Source organism: Camelus dromedarius, chromosome 2 (assembly GCF_036321535.1).
Source record: "Camelus dromedarius isolate mCamDro1 chromosome 2, mCamDro1.pat, whole genome shotgun sequence".
In the NCBI taxonomy this organism is placed as follows: Eukaryota; Metazoa; Chordata; class Mammalia; order Artiodactyla; family Camelidae; genus Camelus; species Camelus dromedarius.
The window spans coordinates 117,447,668-117,468,607 of NC_087437.1; the positions used below are offsets into that span (position 1 = coordinate 117,447,668).

At 48.6% G+C, this 20,940-nt stretch overlaps 1 protein-coding gene across 6 annotated transcripts in view; it reads left to right on the top strand.

Annotated features, from left to right (window-relative positions):
• IGSF5 (immunoglobulin superfamily member 5) overlaps positions 1-20,940 on the top strand; it is a 40,066-nt gene that overhangs the window by 1,519 nt on the left and 17,607 nt on the right. For 4 of the 6 annotated variants that reach the window (XM_064476041.1, XM_064476038.1, XM_064476050.1 and 1 more), the window contains exons 2-4: positions 2,053-2,130; positions 9,045-9,362; positions 14,022-14,321. In XM_064476041.1, coding sequence (XP_064332111.1) covers positions 2,073-2,130; positions 9,045-9,362; positions 14,022-14,321 — 676 coding nt within the window. In that variant the 5' untranslated portion in view covers positions 2,053-2,072. Of the gene's footprint in view, positions 1-2,052; positions 2,131-9,044; positions 9,363-11,500; positions 11,793-14,021; positions 14,322-20,940 lie in introns of those variants that run through there. The other 2 variants (XM_064476063.1, XM_064476057.1) reach the window with 2 other exon arrangements.

Sequence of the window (20,940 nt, forward strand, 5' to 3'; positions counted from 1 at the left end):
TTAAGTAATCCGGTCCTCGTCTGCCGCCTGGCTGACCTTGGTTTTCAGTGAGTAGAAGTGTTTCCTAGTGAACCTTAAGCTATGGCTGCAGTTTCAGTAACGTCGGGTCCACATGTCGCATTTATTGCTTTTGGTAGAATGTGTGACTCATAACTCGATGGCTCAGTTTCTCCTCCATCCTCTGCTGGGGCTAACACCCTAGATGACTGACTGGAGAGCGACTGGCTTATCCACTTGCATTCACTGAACCTTGAAAATGAGTAAATGATTTATACGGCATTCGGTTGTCGGGGATGTTGAATTGGCTCTGGGGAGCTTGCGATTTCAGTTCGGTCTGGGTTCAGCTGCTACACTGCTTGGTACTGAGTCAGGTTGGTAGGGATCCTCTGAGTCTGGTTTTGAGGATTGCCAGGGTTTGAGTCACACGGTGGGAAGGTCCTGCAGCCCAGGGTCTGTGACCCTTACATTACACCTGGCCGCTATGGTTTACTACACCGCCTGGACTTCGCCTCCCGAAGACATTAGAGAACAAAGAAGAGGAAACCCTATGTTCCCTCTTGTGAGCTGTGAGCATCCAGTGACGCACTGACATGTAAAACTGGGGGGAGGGTCTCGGGACAGGGCGTCCCTGAGCCTTCACACCCCGGCTCTGATTCATTCAGCACCTCCCATGAGGTGCCTTCCACAGGTGGAGACGGGTGGTTATTACCTGCGCCTGTCTCCCTTCTTGCATTCCTGCTTGTGCGAGGCTGTGGGGTCTGCCTCCTACAGCCCTTAAGAGAGGACAGGAGATCCATCCGTCACAGAATCCTGCATGGGGTCTCTGATGGAACCGGTGCCGCACGTGTTGGAGGGATGGGGTGGATCCCCCCACAGGGCTGTGAAATCTGTGTGGACGCCAAAGTGAAAACTACCCCCTAGGTCACGTCTCTGTGCTAAAGACATTTGAAATAAAGGGACACTTTCCTGAGGCCGAGGAGCCGAGTTTTTGCAGACAGTTCACAATACCTTCAGTGGCTGATTTAGTCCAAAGTGCTCCAGTGGCACCAAATGGTGCTGGTGACTGCCTTGAATGGGCCTGTCCCAGTGAGAAGGAGAAAATAAAAATAAAAAAATTCAGGGATGGAGAGTGAGCACAGGGTTTATCAAAGAGCAAAGGGGTTGGCAGAGAGGTGTACATGCCAGGGCCCGTGTGTGCAGCCAAGGGACCAGTAAGGCCTCACCTCATCTACTGTGACCTTACTCACACTGCTGTGACCTGCCCCTGCCCCTTGTCCCTCACTCTGCCCCAGCCACAAAGCTCTCTCTGCAACTCCTCAAATGCGCCAGGCATGGTCCCACCACAGGGCCTTTGCACCTGCAGTTCTAGCTGGGATGCTCTTTCGCACACGTGGCGGTCGTCTCCCCTTCTACACTTCGTAGAGCCCCTTCTTGGGATCCTGTCTCTGACCTCCCTGTTCAGAACATCAGCCAGCCCATGAACACCCTCCCACCCGCCCCTGTTCTATTCTCCTCCCGACCTCTTACTACCTTCTAATAAGCTTATGCTCTAGTTCTTCATTCTTTGTCTGTTTTCCCTTTTGATAATGTAAATTTGTGGTGGGTAGGGTCTTTTTTTCTTTTTCTTTTTTTGTCCTGAATGATCAAAGCATCGTGATTGAAATGAGTGGCAGGAAGCCCACGCTCCTATCCCTCGGCCAGTAATTCCGTGGTAATGCTACAGCTTCTGCTTCCCCTGATTTATACACAGGCTTGGGAGCTACATCGTTTAATACAGTGATTCTCGAATGTGAGCGTCTACTGGGATCGGTGCACCGCTTAACTCTTCAGGCAGATTTCTGGGCTTGCCCTCAGAGTTTCTAATCCAGCAGGTCTGGGGTGGCCTGGAGAATTTTGCTTTTCCAGCAAGTTCCTGGATGAGGCTGGTGCCTTGGAGAGGTTAGTCAGGCTGAGGAGGGCTGACTAACCTCTCCAGGGACACATACGAGCAGGGAGGGTCCCCGTAATCTCTGGGTGGAGACACACAGTTACCTGCCTGCTTTGCTTCCCCAGGCTGACGAAGAACATTCGAGATGGAGGGCGGCTGCAGAGGCATCCTGGCCACGTTGGTCGTCCTGGCCGGGCTGGCAGGTAGGGCCCCAGGAGCTCGGTGGACAGTTCCTGGGCATCCATCTGGAGTGGGTAGAAGGGACCCGAGGAAGGCCACCTGGGTGTGTGGCTGCCAGGAGATTCTTCTTTAGGCACTTTCCACTGCGTCCCCTTCCCACCCCCACCTCGCCAGCGGGGACCACTCTAGTAGGTTCCTTCAGGTGCACCGGACCCCAGGGGTCCTCCTCACTGGGGTCTTTGCCCCCGGGGCTTGCTTTGCTACCTTCTCAAAGTCATTGCTCTTGTGGAAACATCCTGCCCCCAACCTGGATTTGCTCCTCTTCTGTTTCTCTCTGGTCTCCAAGGAAGACCAGACTCAGGTGTCACCTCCTCCCTGAAGCCCTCCTGACCTGGCAGTTTTCAGGGTGATAATCCCGGTTCCCATGACTGACAGGGTGGAGGACCCGCAGCCCTCCCAATTGCCCCTCCTCATCCTGGAGCTTTCCCAGGGTGTCCCAGGCTAGGGTGTCCCGATCAGACTCCGCACTGCAGGACACGGAGCGTTCAGACCACGGGGCCCGAAGGGTAACCGGAGTCTGTACCCTCAGCTTTATTTTGACTACATCTTGCCTTGATTTCATCGCTCCAGGTGCGTTTGTCTTGTTTTCCCAGTTAGGCTTCCGCCTCCTCAGGGCGCTCGTACCGCAGGGGTTTGAAGGCATTGTGTGGAAGGATGACATACCTGCAGAAAAGTGCTGAGTCACAGGTACAGCTCGACACACGTCTACAAACTGAGCGCCTTTGCGTACCCGCAGTGTGCCCCAGGGCCCTCCACAAATGCTTCCTGCAGTCCTCCCGCCCCTGCCTGCAGGGCCTGAGTTCTGGCTTCTGGCTGCACTGATCAGTCCCTCTTGCTTTATGCTTCATACACCTATAAGCTCTATTTCTGGTGGCTAGATAGTTAAAAAAAACCCACAAAAACAAATACAAAACTCTGTCCATGACAGCACTGAAAAAACAAAATCAATAAAATAGCGTAGTGACTGTCAGAGTGTGTCACGTGCGGTAAGGGCTGTTTTATAAATTTTGGTGCTGGGTATGTTTACATATTAAACCAAGGGGACGAGGCTGTGGTGATAACATGTATTTGGGGGCCAAAGATGTTTGGAAGCCCCTGTCTTGTCGTTGGAGGCACTAGGCGTTTAGTAAGTACTTGGCATTTGTTTGTAGAGGGGGAAGCAGCGTCCCTGCGGGGGTGGAGTCAGGGACCACGGGCTAGCAAGCCAGGCTCAGCACACGTTGCAGGGACGTGGTTCCGACGTGGCTGCCCCAGCCACGCTGGCGAAAACATCTCTGCCCGTGGGAAACAGATAAGCTCTGGGTCTGCAGGTTTTCTGAGACATTTTCCCTGAAATACTGTTTTGAAGGCAGGGATGGCTTTGGTTGAGGCCTGGGTGTGGCTCTTCCAGGAGAGAAGAGGATTTGGGGCTAATTCTGGAGCCCCCTGGGGGATGGGGTCCATTGCAAGCATCTGAGCCCCTAGGATGCTTCATCTTGGAAAGAGCTGGCTAGAGACACCTCCATTTGTAGACTTGGCTTTGAATGACTGAAGGCAGCCTCCATGTGCACCCAGAGGGCTCCTGCCCGCCCTCCCTTCTCCACCCCAGCATGATGGGTTATTAGAACTCGACCAACCTATTTGTTCACTCAGTGAATATTCGCTGAGGGCCTCTTATGTGCCATTTAGTTGCAGGCACTGGGATGCAGTGATGAGCAAAACCAGGCATAGTCCCTGCTAACAAAGAGCTTAGAGCCGGGCAGCGGATGGAGGTATCAACTGATAAAAAAATCAACATAAAATCACCACCATGACAATTACCTCACTGATTGAAAAGCCTACTATGGATAATTTGACCTAAGCAGGGCAGTCTGGGAAGGCTGGGAAGGCTGGGAAGACTTGACTGGGAGCTGAGGAGTAACTGAGACCAGCTCTCCAGGTGGTCACTGCCTGTGCAAAGGCCCTGGGGCCAGAAAGATTTGGTGAGTTTGAGACACTGAGACAGAAGACATAGTTTGGGGCAAAGTGAAGTTGGAGAGGAAGTTGATGTGAGACAAAGTAGGGTCTTAGGATAACGTCAAGGGTTATCTGGTCTGTATATAAATGATGGATATATTTTAAACAAGGTCTGGGCTGTGGAGGAGGGAGGAAGGGAAGGGCACCTGGCCACATGGGTGCGTTGAGAAGATCTATCTGGCGGAGAGCAGTTTTGGGCGGTGGCATAATAGTGATGCTGGCATCTCCTGCCGTGGTCCGCAGGACCCCTATTGGCAGCTCAGATCCACCTCCCTCCCTTCTCAGTGTCCTTCTGATGGTCCCAACCCCCAGTGTGCTTTGACTCCCATTTTCGTTTTTGGAGCTGCCTCACCTGAGCACTTCCCTTCCACTGCCCTTAGCTTTGTTTCCCTTTCTCCCTTCTGCTTTTGATTGTCTACTTTTCTATTCATCTCCAGTGTTAACTAAAAGAAGGGAGCAGGTGAGGGGTCTGTAGGTGCAGGAAGGAAGCAGGAGACGAGGCGAGTGGAAGAGCAGACTGGTTGGTGCAGACCCTCCATCCCCCATCCCCATGCCAGGGAGACACCAGCTGCTCTCCTAGGGAGCTGAGAAAAAGCCAACGCAGAAGAATGGTACTTATGTTTGGGATCACTCTCTGGAGGGCTGGGAGGGGCCCGGCAGCTGGCCAGTGTGCCGCCATATGAGTGATTTCAGTTTCCCAAGTGTTAGGACGCAGCAGGTGGAAGAGAAGCTTTTCAACCCTGGGTGGTGGCCAGTTGTTTACGCAGAGATGCTGATGGAGTAGGATTTGCAGGGCAGGAGAAAGCAAGGGCTGGAGCCCTGGGCTTGGAACTGGAGGGTGTTGGTGTGAGTAGGAATCTTGCAAGTGGATCAACTCCTATAACGGAGGACCCGGTGATGGGAGATCGCCGTAGCTGGTGGCCAGGGGCGGGTGGGGGGACACGGATCACTCCGTGGCTCTGCCCCCACGCGGGCCCTTTGCTCTACAAGGTGAAAGGGAGAGCACAGGAGAAAGGGAGGCTCTGCGCTGAGGTGGGGGACAGTTTGACTAAAGGTCTTATTTACAGTTTTCTCATATTTGCTCTGTGGAGGGCAGGTTACACACTCCATAGCTGATAGGATCCAGGTGAGAGAGCGGCGAGGTTCCAGGGCCCCACGTTACCAGAAACAGAGCTTCTGAGTCTCAGAAGCAGAGCCGGAGAGGTTTACTCCTGGGGGTGGCAGAGTGCAGGCCATGACGTCAGGGGGTTTAGTGATTAGGATTTGGTGCCGCCTGTTTAACTTAAAGGCTGAGTTCAAACTCCCACATCCCTCCCTCCCTCGTTCCCCGCTGCACATTCAGGTACGTACCTGCGTGCATTCCTGGTCCCACATGCAGTCTAGAGGGGATCTACGCTTGGAGCGCATAGTGTTCTGAAGTGGATAAGCTACCTGGCACCAGGCAGTGATGGAACCTGGGTTTCAGATGCTTTGCTCATCCTGTTGGAGAGATTTAGACTCAGCTCCTGGCAGGACCAACCCAGGTGCCCCCGTCCTTGCCCTCCCAGCTCCCAGCCCCGCGGGCCCTGTCCAGCCAACCCCCGGGACCAGAGTCAGGAGTGGGGAAGGCTGCTATCTCAGTGCGGAGAGTGAGAGCGCGGCCTCGGGGTGTGGATGTGGCCATTTCTTTTCGTTTCTTCTTAAGATGCAGTTCAGGGCTCGTGGAAAGATCCAAGTTGACACTGCAGCTGTGGCTTCCCTGGGGAATCATTTTGACTTCCTTTCCTCAGGGATTTTTTTTTTTCCTATTTTAAAATCCCAGCTCAAAGGGATCCTTGGATCAGAGAGCCGTGCCCAGGGGCAAGGGAGGATACCCAACTCGAGCCACATTTTCTCTCTTTTTCTATCACGCCCAGAGGCAAAACAAAGAATTGTGATCATGTTTACCCCCGAACGGGATTGGTCCCGGTTCATTCTGACCTTTCCTCAGTTCCGCCTCTTGGGAGCCTGCGGGCCCCTCCTTGACCCTGGCTGCCTCGCTGGCTGGTCCTGCCGGCCTCGGGGGCCCTGTCCCTGCAGCGCGTTCTCTCCCACGGGCCTGGCCCCGCAGTGGGCGTGCATCTCGCAGTGCACGCTGGGTGCTCAGCTGGGTGACGGTGTGGTAACCGCGTGTCCGGCGGGGAGGCTCCTCCCCAGAAATCTTTAGAGGGGTAATGAGATTCTTTTAGAACTTGCCTTACAACTTGACCTGATAAGACTGGAAGTGCTAACTAAAAACTGGCACTTGCCATCTGCCTCTACAAGGATCGGATCACGTTGGCACTGGCCATCTACCTCTGCTTGGATTAAATCACGAGCCGCTGCAGCCACTGACCTCCTACACCCCCTGCACGGAGTTCAGGGTGGGGGTCAGGAATGAGGCGCTCTGCGCTCCGGGAAACATGGCTGAACAGGCCTTCAGATAATTAGATGTTTTCAGGAGAAGATTTTATGAGTCCAAATTCTTGCATCTCCTCATATCTCGAAAAGCACTAAAATCATTAACGGTGATGTCTGCTCCTTGTGACCAGCAGCAAGCCTCTGCCTGAGCATGTGCTTGACTGCACGTCCCCCCTTCACTGAAATCATACATAATGTTGAGTTGCCCCCGACTCTTTGGGACAGTTTCTCAGAGCTATCCAGGATCCTGTCTCCCAGGCTATAGTCCTCATTTTGCCCCAAATAAAACAACCCACAACCCTCATGTCGTGTGGTTTCATTGCAGTTGACAGAAGGAAGAAGGGGCTGCAATTATTTGGGGCTCCCAGTGGAGACGAGGGCTGCCTGGTGGACCCACAGGGGTCAGGTGGCTGCAGACAGTAGCGGGAGCGCATCGTGGTCTTACTGATGGTGGCAGGCATGGCTGCGGAGAAGCCGGGGGGTGGCCTGCCGGGGATCTCTTTGCCCTGAACTCAGAGTGAGATCAGAGTGGGTGAAGTGGGAAAGGGGGGAGATGCAGAGTGAGGAGGTCCTGCCTTGCGTCCCAGCACCACCGCTGTGATCACAAGTCCTGAGATGTTGCTGGTCTTCGTTTCCTCAGCATTAAAAGCAGGTGGTGAAAGATGAGAATCAGAAATCTGTATTTTATTCATTTTTTTAAAAAACTGAAGTACAGTCAGTTACAATGTGTCAGTCTCTGGTGTGCAGCATCATACGCCAGTCACACATATACAGACATATATTCATTTTCATATTCTTTTTCATTAAGGGTTATTACAAGATAGTGAATCTAGTTCCCTGTGCTGTACAGAAGAAATTTGTTTTTTAAATCTATTTTTATATATAGTAGTTAATATTTGCAAATCTTGAACTCCCAAATTTATCCCTTCCCACCCACCTCCCCCTGCCCACAACCATGAGATTGTTTACTACGTCTGCGAGTCTGTTTTGTAGATGAGTTCATTAGTATCTTCTTTTTTCTTTTTTTTAGATTCCACATATGAACGATCTCTTACGGTATTTTTCTTTCTCTTTCTGGCTTACTTCACTTAGAATGACGATCTCCAGGTCCATCCATGTTGCTGCAAATGGCATTATTTTGACAGAAACCTTGAAGGCTCTCAATTGCTATGCAAGTCCTACTCTGAATTATAACTACAAACATGGGAAAGTCTAGGAAAACCCTGGCCACCCATTTGCTCTTCTAGGGTGATAAGAAAATCAGTGTTAAATGCCCCCCAAATTTCTTGAGATCTTTAGGAGCAGAACAGGCTCCATCATGAGTGATTCTGACCAAGTTCCGGTGAGCCAGAGAGCTCTGGATGGAAGCCCAGGTGGAAAGTTTGTCAGAAGCTGTCATTTTGGTTAAAACCAGAGCATTTGGTGAGCAAAGAGCAGGATGCTGTGAAAAGTGTGAAGGCAACAATTTTACTTTAATACAGGACTTTCTTGGCTCGTCTTGCAGGTCAACCCAGTCCCTTCTTCCAGGTCACATGATAGTGAGTGTTTACTGAGTGCTTGAGGGTCACCGGCACAAGGCTTTACACAGGTCATCTCACTGGGCCCCAAAGACACATTGCTGTGGTCCTAGTGTCCCTGCTTTGCAGCCGAGGGAGTGGGCACAGAGAACTCACCCAGTGAGCCAGGACTCGCTCCAGAGTCCACATTGTAGGTTCTAGAACCACCTACCCACCCGCTGGAGTTTTAAACTCAATACGAGATGTGAGACTCTCTCTGAGGCTGCCATGGGTGTCCCCTGACTCATTAAGGAGTCCCCCCTCCCACACACTTCTCCGTATTTCCCTCTCTGTGCCCCCCCCCCCAACTCTGCCGTGTTTCTCCTAGTCCTGGGTAAGAGGGGTGTGGCCTCAGTGACACTTCTGCCCTAAGAGTCCAGGGAGCCGTGATCATGGCAAGCTGGGATTCCCCACCCTCTGTGTAAAGAGAGGCTACCCCCTGCCCTGTTCCCCCCTGAGCCTTGGGGTCTCCCAGAGGTGGAAATCACAGGTCCTTCCCATTTCACTGGGAAGGAAATTCTCATTTCATAGTGAGGCTGAAAAACTTGCCTAAAGTAACCGAGACAAGATAGTGGTGGCTCTCCAGGCCAGGCGGGGGTCAGATACTTAAGGTAACAGCCCTCTGGAGGTGGGAAAGGGGCACCGCTCCCTCCGCCCCCAGTCCTGCTGGGAGTGGTGTGGCTGTGGAGAGAGGGCACGGGCGAGATCAGGAGGGCACGGGCTGGCTTCCTGTCCACTGGAAGCTCCCCACCCCCCTGGGACACCTGGTGTCAGGGCCAGTAGAACACGGAGTCAGGGTCATTGGATGGTCATGAGGGGCCACAGCTGGTCCGCAAAAGGGTTAAATCGTACACTTGACTTCTGTAGAGTCATCCACTCACCACCTTGAAACATCGGTTGTCTTTTAGCTTTTGGATCTGGCTATGAAATCATAGAAGGTCCCAAGAACGTCACAGTGCTGAAGGGCTCGGAGGCTCGTTTCAACTGCACCATCTCGCCGGGCTGGAAGCTCATCATGTGGGCTCTGAACGGCACGGTGGTTCTGAGCATCACGCCCAGGGAGCCCATCATCACCAACGACCGCTTCACCTCCGAGAGCTATGAGGTGGGCGGCAGCTTCATCTCCGAGATGATTATCCACAACGTGCAACTCAGCGATGCCGGGCAGGTCAAGTGCAGCCTCCAGAACAGTGACCGGGAGGGGGTTGCTTTCCTTTCCGTCCAAGGTGTGTATTCAGGTGGCTCCCAAGAGGAGCATCTGGGGTCCACTGGGTTGAATAGATGTCAGGGGCCTGGAAGGGACCTTCTGAAGTTCATGTCATACGTGGAGGCGTAGAGGGTCTAGCTTCAGCTGGTGCTGCACTTGGGCTTGCTCTGAGCTGGCCGATGTTTGCTGCTTTGCTGTTTGTCTGTCTCTCCCCTCCCGTCCCCACTGACCCTCTCCCTGCCTCCTTTCCTCCTTCTCTCTCCCGCTCCCCTTCCATCTTCCCTTCCCTTTCCTCTTATTAGGACTATTGAAGACGGGTATTCATCACTTTCCCATCTGACCCACTTCAGAACTAACAGCTTTTCTGAAAATACACCGGAAATTCCAGGGCCATTTGTAGTCACTTGTCTGATTTGGAGAGAGAGCTGATAATCATCCGCCCTTTTTCTAGTTCTTCATGTCCTTGACTCTATTTCTTTGCCTGACATCATGTATCCACTGTGAACCATGCTTTAACTTTTCCTCTTTCCAGATGAATTTTCCTAATCTAGTACCCTTTTCTGCCCCTCAGGGGACCTTAGAGTCAAAAGTGTGTGTTCACTAAACCATATTAAGTCTTTCAGAGAAAAGAAAAGAGTAAACACAATAGATACGATAGATATCTCAGTCTTCCTTTTATCATTTATTCATTTTCAAAGTAAGATTGTTTTGAGGTGCTGAAGATTCTGCTACATAGGGAAAAAAGTAAAAGGGTACTTTACAAGGATTCAGGACATCTTTATTGAAGTTTAATCACTTTGCATTCCTTAAAAATGTAATTATGTACATTTATAGATGCACTGGAGCTTTTAGAGGTCCTGATTTCACTGGCAACATTTCTTAAAACAGTCTAGAAACAGTGTCTTTGCTTTTTTTCTTACGCCTATTTGTTTGTCTAGGAGAAACGTCTAATGATTTGGTCTATATTCGTAGTGCTATCAAATCAGATTTGATAACATTTCATGGAGATACATGTCTACCTATTATTTCTCTTTGTATTTTTTTTTAATTTAGCCAAATTGTTGTATCTTTACTTTTATATGTCTTTAATTTTGTGTGGTTTAATTAAGGGCACAATGATATTCTCTAAATAAGTGATTCTGTGCGGCTACCTGGATTTTTGACCTAGTTTGCATGACCAAATTGTTTTCATAGTCATTTGTGGTATAAAGGAAAGAACGCAGGGCAAGGAATCACAGATGAGAGTCCCGGCTTTGCTCTCATCAGTTAGCTATCTCAGTGACCCCTGACCTGGCTCGATGTCTTCACCTTTACGGTGGGGGTGAGTCTCCCCTGCCCACACCACCGGTTTACTGTGAGGATTAGATGGAAAAACCACTGAGGGCAGTTTGGAGACTCCAAAGCTCTGTCTGTTTCCACTTCCTGCACATGAGGCTTGGGGGCCAGGGTGGTCCAGTGGTTAACAGCACAGACCTGAGCCAGACCGCCAGGTTCAAGCACCAGCTTCGTCACTAACCATGTGACCTTGGGCAGGTTGCTCAATGACCCGGTGCCCTAGCTTCCTCATCACAGGGCAGCTGTGGGGCCAGGTGAGCAGGTCTGCACACAGCCTTTAGAACATCACCTAGTTCACGGCAGTCTTCATGCTGTCATTGGCTATTATTTACTGTGCTCCCCATAGGAGCACGCCATTGCGTTAGGCATTTAAGGGGGATTCAGGGTTAAATGGAATGAGACATAGTCCTGCCCTCAAGAACCTTACATGGAGAGCGGATAACTCAAGTGTGTGAGTACCAGTGGTGCAGTGTAGACGTTGGCAAGTCCGATGAGACGGAGCCAAGGCCAGGATCAAATTGGCAAGGGAGCGACTCAGCGAAGCCTTCTAGGATGACTCCATGGAGAAGGTACCATTTGAGATGTGCCTTGACGGTCTGTAGATGACAGGCAAAACGGGGAAGCGAGAGAGGAGGGCACCCGGGGTCAAGGCAACCCGATCAAAGGCGTGACTCACTGGTACACTTGTGGTCTGTTACGTTCATAAATCCATGTGGTTTTATAGCCTCTCCCCCAAAGCTCAACACCTGTAAAGTTGTCTGAACACCCCTAACATGCACGTTTATATGTTGGTAATTCCTTTTGCTTTTGGCTTTAACACAGCTGGAGGAACACGCGTCTAGGGAAGTTAAAGTCCTCCCCAAGGGCACACGGAAGGAACCCATAGAGCAGGACAGAACCCCGTCATCCATTTACCCTGGATGCGTTGGTCTGAATGGTGCTTTGCACTTAAAGGCAGAAAAGTTCGCGGAGCAACAGGGTCTCTTCAAGGGAAAAGAATCACAAAAAAGGAGGAAACATCCAATTTATTTCGCAAGTGAATTTTCCAAAGATTGTTTTTTTTTCCCTTCCCCAAGTGTCAACAAGAAAAATAAAGAGAACTTATATAATTCCACATTGAGTCTTCCAAAATCTGTGTGAATGTTCTAGCCATCACCCTGTGTGAAGTGTTTGTCCCGCTACTGGATAACCCTTGTGAAAGCCAGTGGGAAAAAGATGGATCTCAAATATATACTGAAAAAGGAAATGCTTCAGATTGCCACATTTGTCTGTTTTTTGCCCAATCCATCAATTAATCCAAACATACCAAACTCTAGACCTCCTGTGTTTTGAGGGCCACTAAAACTTAAGTTCAAGATCATCTGTTAACTGACTGAAATAATACCATCCCCGCCTGTCCCCCAGTGTCTCTCATCTTAAACCTCTCCGTCAAGGACACCGCGAACGAACAAGAATCAGCACAGAGCCCATTCGCCTTAAGGGACAAGTCCGCTCCTTCCTCACCGTTGCATTTACAGTAATCCTTGCATTAACACAGGCGCTTTACTCGCTCCAGCACCTATTCAGGAAAGGAGTGGCTGGAAGTGTAACATCGCAGAGTGAGGAGAGCTTTCAGAGCCGAGCCAGCTCAGCCTAGTCTGGAAACTTCCAGGTGTCCCCTAGATCCTCTCAGGTTGGGCTGTGAGCTCACAACTGTTTTCACAGTAATAGTAAGATGTGACTTGCCTTTCCCACGCTCCTGGTCACCTGCGCACAGGGAGTTTTCCACGGTACATTCCAAGTGACTGGTGTCTAATGATACGAAATCAAACCAGGGTAAAAAATCCATTCAAAGTGACAGATAGAGCAGTGGATTCCAATGTAACAGAATGAAAGTTCCTCTTTCATTTTTCAGTTTCCGCAGCGTAGCTAACCTTTAAGAAACCACTACTTGTTAAGTTTTGGTATAGGATCAGAGACAATCCATGATTATCTGAAAGGCCTTCTCACCATTTCAACTATATAGCTGCCCAAAGTCAGATTTTTTTTTTATATACTCTAAATAAAGCAATCCTTTTGCAACAGATTGAAGGCAGAAGCAGATATGAGAATCCAGCCATATGTTAAAGAGATTTGCATAAATATAAAGCAATGTCATTCTTCTTACTGGTTTATTTTGGTTTATAAATTTTTTTTCATAAAAATATGTTAAGCCTATTAGCATGTAATGGGTTATTATTGGTATTTTAAAATAAATATTTAAAAATAAATATTTAATTCTAACTTCAAATATGGGAAATACTGATAGAACCCACATAAACCAGAAGTCTTTGGAGTCCTCAGTGCTTTTTTTTAAAAAGCATTTCCACCTCAGTAAAACCAATGATCTAGTTAAATTCTCTTGTTCAAAAAGTTCCAGCAGAGAGCCTGAACATTTCAGGGACTTGCCCAAGGTGATGGCAATTTTGGGGGGAAGCCAGGATTGAGAACAGATTTTTTTTTTTTTTGGATTCTTAGTTCAGCGTTCTTTCCATTATACTACATGACACAGGGTTTTAGGATATTTTAATTCGAATGTTTCAATGTATATACATTTCGCTAAGGCTGTGTCTTTACCGGAGCCAGTCCTCAGGTTACTTTAGTGATATGAGCACACACAAGTGCTATTTGCAAATGAGTTCTTTACAGTGTGAACGCTGGCTTGTGCAACGGGGTGCTCACTAAAAAGTTTAAAATGATTTATCTGAGTCATATATTCTGACACATGATTTAAGGTAATTATTTCTCTGATTATATTAGATTTGATTTTTATTTAATTGGTACCTAGAAAAAGATTTTAAGGCAATATAAGTCATAGGAAAATGTATTTAAAATGTGTGACTCAAAAGTAAATGAAATGCATCTGACTGGCCAAAGGCCAGGAGAGACTTGCCTCTCACGAGATGCTGAGCTGTGTCCTCCTTACAGTGAAAAGAATGCAAAGGTTATTTCCCTTTTTGCTTTGGCCCCCAGGTCAGCCCCGGATGACTTTGGGATTCCACTGCTGTGGTCGTGTATCCGTCCACGACAGGCGCAGCTTCTCTCTCCTTCCCATGGAATTTGTATTCCCCCGGATCCTGATTCTTATTTACTCATTTTCTCTGATATTTATGCTTTCTGGGGAGCAACCTCACCTTCTTCTGTGAACCTGGCAGGTATAAATAAAAACAGATAAAACCTGAGCTCAGGTTTCCGGATATAGACACAGCCAACTGGGGTTTGGGAAGATGGCTCTCACGTAACGTGATTTGAAGGAAAAGTTTTTAAAAGTCTGGCACTGCAAGGCATGGATGTTTCTTCAGAACATTTCTCTTTTCTTCTTCAGTTGTGGGGCAGTTGCTCCTTCCTGGAGGCAGTCTGGTAGTCATTAAAGATGAGCCTTGTAACGTGACTTGCCGCGCAGTGGGCTGGACCCCACTCCCAGATATTTCCTGGGAAGTCGGGGTTCCGGCGAGCCATTGGAACTATTATTCCGTTCCGGAGCCGGATGGTCGTCAAAGTGCGGTGAGCGTCCTGGCGCTCACGCCCCAGGGCAGTGGCACTGTGACTTGTGTGGCTAACACGAAGGGGCTGCAAGTCCACGAGTCTGTAACTGTAAATCTGACTGTGGTTCAGCCTCCCTTGGGTAAGTGAAGACTTTCCACTTTATATAAAGTGCATCATTATTGCATGCTTTGTGCTTCCTCAGTGACGCCTGGGAAAATCATCGGCGACCTTGATTTCAGGCAGGGAAGGTAACGGAGACAAGTGTCTGGTGTCATGACCTTGTGATTTCACTTTTAAAATTTCATCTTCAGATGTTTCTTTTCTGTTTACATATGGACACCATTAAGAATCTTGACAATTAGTTACCATAAAACAGGATCAAGGTCAGATATAGATACTTAAATTCAATGTTTTTCTTCAGCTTTCACCTGTTGTTCTGGTCTGATTTCATTCCCCGGGCCAATAGGATGCAAGCTCTTTTAATATCTGAGAAGGATGTGCACGTTCTCAGGGATTCTGCCCAATCTTAGTGGAATTAAGAGGGTTCTTTTTTTACAAATCCAGTGTATCTGAAAGTACTAGGTCTATGTATTTTTTTTTTTTTAACTCAATAGAATGACTCAACAACAAGTTTAGATCCCAAAGAGAATTGTGGGAGGGTCCCTGGTAAACCCCAAACTTTGACCACACACGTTTACCTTCTATACCCCTTGAATGACGCTATTGAGACCACGGCTTCCTGGCTTCCTTTTTAGCTCAGTCTCCGGCTACAAGGTCTGCCATCCCCAGAAAGAGAGAGTTAATAAATCCATTGGAGCACCCATGCTAAAAATCACTCCCCCCAAACAAACAAACAAACAAACAAACAAAAACAAAAACCAAACCCTTCACAGGGGCTATTGAGCTACTTGAGCTCAGAGGCTGTATTCCAGGTCACATGCGGACAGCACGGAGCGGCCCCAGCACAGGAGGAGCTTCTCCCTTGGTCCAAAGCTCTTCCCGCTATGAATACACCTTTACTTAAGATCTTCCAAAGTTTGGAACAAAGCTACAACCATAGCAAGGTTAATAATAATAATAATGATGATGATGATGATAATAATAATAAAAACAGCATTACTTATAAGTAAAGATACTCTTTTAAGCTGTTCTCAAATAGTAACCAGATTCTCCCGCACAGCATTCCTGTGAGTGACCCTGTTATTGGCTATTATTCCTGTTGTAAAGACCGGGTGACAGGGCTGCGGTGTTGTCTGGAACTTGCCCATGTTTATAGTAAATGGTGGAGGTGGCCCTGCCAGTTTGTCTCCAGAATCTGCTCGCCTGCCCCCCCCCCCAACGTGAGCAGCCCCTGGAAGGTGTGTGAGTGTCCTGGAGCGGCCGCGGCAAAGTGCCTCAGACTGGGGGCTTGAGCAGCGGATACAGTCTTTCACAGTTCTGGAGGCTGCAAGTCCAAGATCAGGGTGGTGGCAGGGCTGGTTCCTTCTGAGGACCGTGGGGGCAAACCTGTCTCAGGGGTCTCTCTGGCTTCTGGTGCATTGCTGACGCTCTCAGTGTCCTTTGGATTGTAGATGCCCCACCCTGATCTCTGTCTTCATCTTCACACGGCGTCTCCCTGTGCACGTGACGTGTCCAAATTCCCCCTTTTCATGAGGACATCTGTGATATTGGATCAGAGGCCACCCTGTCCAGTATGCCCTCATCTTAACTAAATTACAGCTGCAACAACCCTGTTTCCAAATAAAGTCACATTCTGATGTACTGGGAGTTAGTACTTTAACACACGAATTTTGAGGGGACATAATTCAACCCAATGTCTTTGTGAACCTGTGAAAAGCTATTCAGTGCCTGGTCTGTGGTCAGCACCGATAGCCTGTGCTCTGCCCTGCGGAGACTGACGCCCAGTGTAGTACCAGCACAGGCTCGTTCTCCTGATGTCTGGCCCTTGTCCCTTGTCTCCAACTCAGGGGTCCCCAAAGACCAGGCAGACAACAGAAATGAAAGCATGAGTGAATGCACATGTCAGGTGGAAGACAGAGTACAGGGGCCCGTTGCAAACCAGACAGCATGTTCCATCCACACACAGTAGTCATACCAACTCCAGCTGGTTGTTGCCAACAGAAATGGAGACCCATGACCTCTAGACCTTTGACCTAGTTCTGGTGAATACCAGTACTTTAGAGATTAAAATAACATAGAAATCTGTGCTTCTTTGGTTTTAAGTCAAGGTTAATTTATTTTAGCTTATTAAATTTAAAGGAATTTAACATATTTTCTACCAAGACTGTATATGAGGATGAAGCTAGAATTCAAATCTAGATTGCTTTTCTTTCTCTACATTGTTATTTTGAACAATTAAAAACCTTCAGAAAAGTTTCAAGAATAGAACCGTGAATACCAATGCACCCTCACCTAGATTCAACAGGTGTTAACACTTTGTCATGTTTGCTTCTCTCTCAACTTTTCTTCCCTTGTCTTCCTCCCTCCCTCCCTTCCTGTCTGCCTTCCTTCCTTCTCTCACCATCTGAGAGTTAGTTGAGGACTTTATAACATTTTACCCCTAAAAACCTCAGCACGTGTGTGATAAGAACAGGGCCGTTCTACACAACCCCAGTGTTGTTGGCAGTTTGGGGATTTAACATCGAAACAATACTATTGTACAATATTCAGTCCATGTTCAAATTTCTTCAGTTGTCCTTTACAGCTGTTTTTTTCCCCAAACCAGGATCCAGTTAAAGACCATGCTGTGCCTTGTCAGGTCTGCTTCAGTCTCCTTTCATGTCCAGTTTTCCTCCACCTTTTTTGTCTTTCCTGATATAAACGTCTTCAAAGGATCCAGGCTGTTTTTGCAAGATGCTCATCAATATGGATTTGTCTGAGTTTTTCCAACATACTTTGATTTAGGCTAAGTATTTTTGGCAAGACATAGGTAATGTCATGTGGGGACATGATGCCAGTTTCCTCTGTCATTGGTAATAAGTTTGATCACTTGGCTGGGGTGTTGTTCCCTGGATTTCTCTGTTGTAAAGCTACGTTTTTACCTTTATAATTAACACATAATCTATGAATACAGTGTGACTATCTTATTTCTGGACAGTCTATCACCTAATAACATTTGCATTTATCCATAAGTCATTACTTGAATCACTTATTTTTAAGGTGGGTGTAAAGGAATGATTTTATGGTTCCATCATTTTTCTGTATTTATTAGCATCCTTTTGTAAAAAAGAGACTTCCCTTTTTCCTTTTTTTTTTTTTTTTACAGTTTTGGTATGGACTTATTTTTATTCAATACATTATAATTTACTTCTGTCATTGTTCATTTTGATGCTCAGATTGCTCCAGATCTGGCCAGTGGGAGTCCCTTCCAGCTGGCTCTGGTGTCCTTTTGATGTGTCCCTCTTAGTTTTTGAGCACTTGGCTCAGTAAGATGTCTCAAACTTTCTTTGTATTTCCCCTGTCCCAGCATGGAATCAGCCATCTCTCCAAGGAGCCAACCCAGCTTGCTTTTAAGCTATTTAAATTTGAAAAAGTGTGGTCCAGGCTTTGAATGGGAAGACTGGAAAAAAGTTCCATTAGCCCCAAACAGTGAGATGAAATAGTTTAAACCACGTCTTAACAAGGTGATAACGCAGCAGAGAGCGCTGGTCTGATTGAGGAGATGGATGTAGAGATTAGCTTGCCTGCAAAGTTTTCCTTTTGTGGGAGAAGCGCGAGGGGCGTCCGATTTCCCTCGATCAGGCCTGGTTCCGCTGAATCCCTCCCAGCCTGGGACCCGCGAAGTGAGCGGCCTTAATTACGGCAGCTGGGGTCCCAGCAGCCCCACAGAGGAGAGCGCGGTGGGTGCGTTGCGGTGAGCCTGACTTTATTGGGCTCATTTGGAGAAGGGTAATTTGTTTCTCAATTATTCATCAGGATCTAGAGCAGCTGGTGGCTGGCGGTGTTTTGTGTGTTTTATGCAAGGTTTAGTAGCTGAAGACCTCACTACGGCCTTGGCTGGCGGAGCCGGCTGGGGGCTGGTGACGGGCCGGCTTCAAGGAGCCCAGGCAGGTTTACGAAGCGCTGAGGATGCGCCAGGCTGTGCCTGTTCAGGCTTCCTCAGGACTTGGATAAGCATCAGTCCTGCCACCCATTTCCTGAGAGTGCAAGGAATTTGTGTCCTTTTCTGGAACCGTCCATCTGAGTCGTTGGAAGAATGGCCCTGGCGGCTTAGGAAGCCTCGCTACTTCAAGCCAAAAGGTTGTGTGAACTACTTATTGATTCTTTAAAGAAAAGCCCATTGCTAGTGTTTTTAAAAAAGCCGATCTTCTCTATCATGGAGGTATTACAGATTTTAAGCACTGCAGACGTACGTGCTGGAAGAGGAAGGCCTGTCTTGCTCCTGCTTTGAGACAAGCCCCTCAGCCCTCTGTCTGACTGTCTGGGTTGTTTTCTCTATACGTTACCAAGTCCGAACTCGTCCTGCTCACCACACGACAGGCCAGTAAATCAGGAGACGAGGTATGAGGGCAAGGATTAACAACTTGATGCAGAAAGCCAGCAGGCTGAGAAGATGGGGGATGAATGTTCTGGAGAACCATCTTCCCCAGGTCAGAATTCAGGCTCCTTTTATACTAAAAAGGGGAGGGTCTGTGGCTAGTTGTTGCAAACTTGGTGTCAGAATCCTTGGTTTTTGCAGCTCTTCACGGGGGGCAGGTCACAATGTCCCTCTAAACCTCCAATGAGACAAGCGTTATTCTCTATTCTGCAACTTTTTAATCTCTATACGAATGGCAAAGTGTTCTACCCTTAAAGGTGAGAGCCTTGAGAATGGGCTCTCCTGCGGATTTCAAAAGGTGCCTCACCAGCAGGACTCAGTACAGGAGACAGAGCCCAGGGTTAGACCCAAAGGAACAGGTGTAATGTGGAGTCAGGTCTGTTCTTCACTATTACATTTATACGTACCCAAGTGTGAGGGCTGTGGAATGTGAAAATGAAGCAGTATTTCCAGGACACACGGTCAGCTTGTAGAATGGAGTGATTCCTGGTGTGATCTGAGTTCTGTGGGAAGGGGTAGTTTCGAAGGCAGGGGAGAGGGGCGGCAGTGACTGGGTGGTGGCTTCGGCACCAGCTGTGTGATGTTGGGCAAGTCACTGACCTTCAGGGCTCAGGTTTCTTGCCTGTAAAACAAGGTGCGGAGGAGAACAGGGCAGGTGCCCCTTCTCCTGGCTGCCCGTCAGCCTCTGGGGAGCTTTCACACATACGCTCAGGCCCCAGCCTGAGGTTCTGATTTAATTGGTCTGTGTGGGGCCTGGGAATTGGCATTTTAAAAAAAGCTCCCCAATTACTCTACAGGCTAGTCAGGGTTAGGGGGCTACTGAGATGGATGATCTCGAAGGCCCCACCTCATCAGGTGCTACTATCCACAGAAACTTGGACACTGGACAGCCTGGACTAAAACCCCAGCTTGCCTACTTATTTGCTGTGTGATTTTAGGCAAGAGACTTGACCTCTCTGTGCCTGAGTTTTCTCATCTGTAAAACTGAGATAATAATAATACCTACCTTATAGAGTTGTTGTTGGTGTGGGAAGTAAATGGGTTAAAACACCTAAAGCAATTAAGACCATCCCTGCCCCAGAGCCCACGGGACAGGAGAGTGAGTGATGGCTATCGTTTATTTTATTGATTCAGAGATCTCCCGTGTCCCTTTTAATCAGCACCCAGCATGCTTTGCATGTGCTGGTGGCCACATTTTGTAGTCACCCAGTTGGTTTTGAGAAATTCTATGTGCCCTTTTAGAACACCGAGCATTCCTGTGGGAGCATCTGGGAAACACTATTCTCCTTTTCCTCACAGATGGGAAAGGGACAGTCTGGGAGCTGAGTAAGGTCCCACAGTAAGTTCAGTCACGCAGCCCTAGCGTGCACACGGTGGTGTGAAGGAACGCAGGGAGGAGGGCAAGCGGTGTTGAACTTGGAGATAACCTTCCTTGGTCACTGTTTGTGGGTTCTCAGGCATGGTACCCTCACCCTCGCCAGCGGACCTGCCGTTCACCTTGCATCACCACGCCCACACCCCTCACTACAGTACAAGTCAGGGACTGGTGTCCACCTAGACTCCCCATTTCTTATAAGACCTGGAATCTAACTTCCCCAGAAGGAGCCTTCCACACTGGAGGCCCAGCGTGGCAGGACGGGGGGGATGCGAGTCAGCGCCTGGGGCTCTCCTGCTCTCAGCACCTTTGACCCGCTGGCCGAGTCTCTTTGTCTGGAGTATCTTACCTGCGTGACACGGGGCTGGGCTATGGACGAGATCGTTCCAAGGGTCTGTTTTCTGTCCGCTGTCATGATTTTTGATTTATTGGTATGTGACTATGGTTTACTTTTCTTTGAACCCACCATACAGGTGCTCATTTAAAAATTAATCTCATACTCAACAAAAATACCCATGATACATGTGCCTGCGTGTATGTGAGTTCTAGATGGTAAATTGAAAGTTATTATTAAAATAAGAAAGGTTCTTCTGTGCAGCTCCAGTGCCAGATTGCACCTCTTCACAGCACAGACACCCTGCTTTGCTTGGGGCTCCCCTGGAGTGGAGGAAGGGCGTACAGTTTTCTTATGCGTGAAACTCCGTGGGAGATTCAGCCCCAAGTGGGGCGTGGCTGATGCCAGCTGCCATTGTGGGGGGCGCCTGGGGCTTTGGGGGGAGTGCAGGTGTCCCTTCACTGAGCTTGCTGGTTGAATTAAGGGACAAGGGAGGAAGGGAGGCCACACTG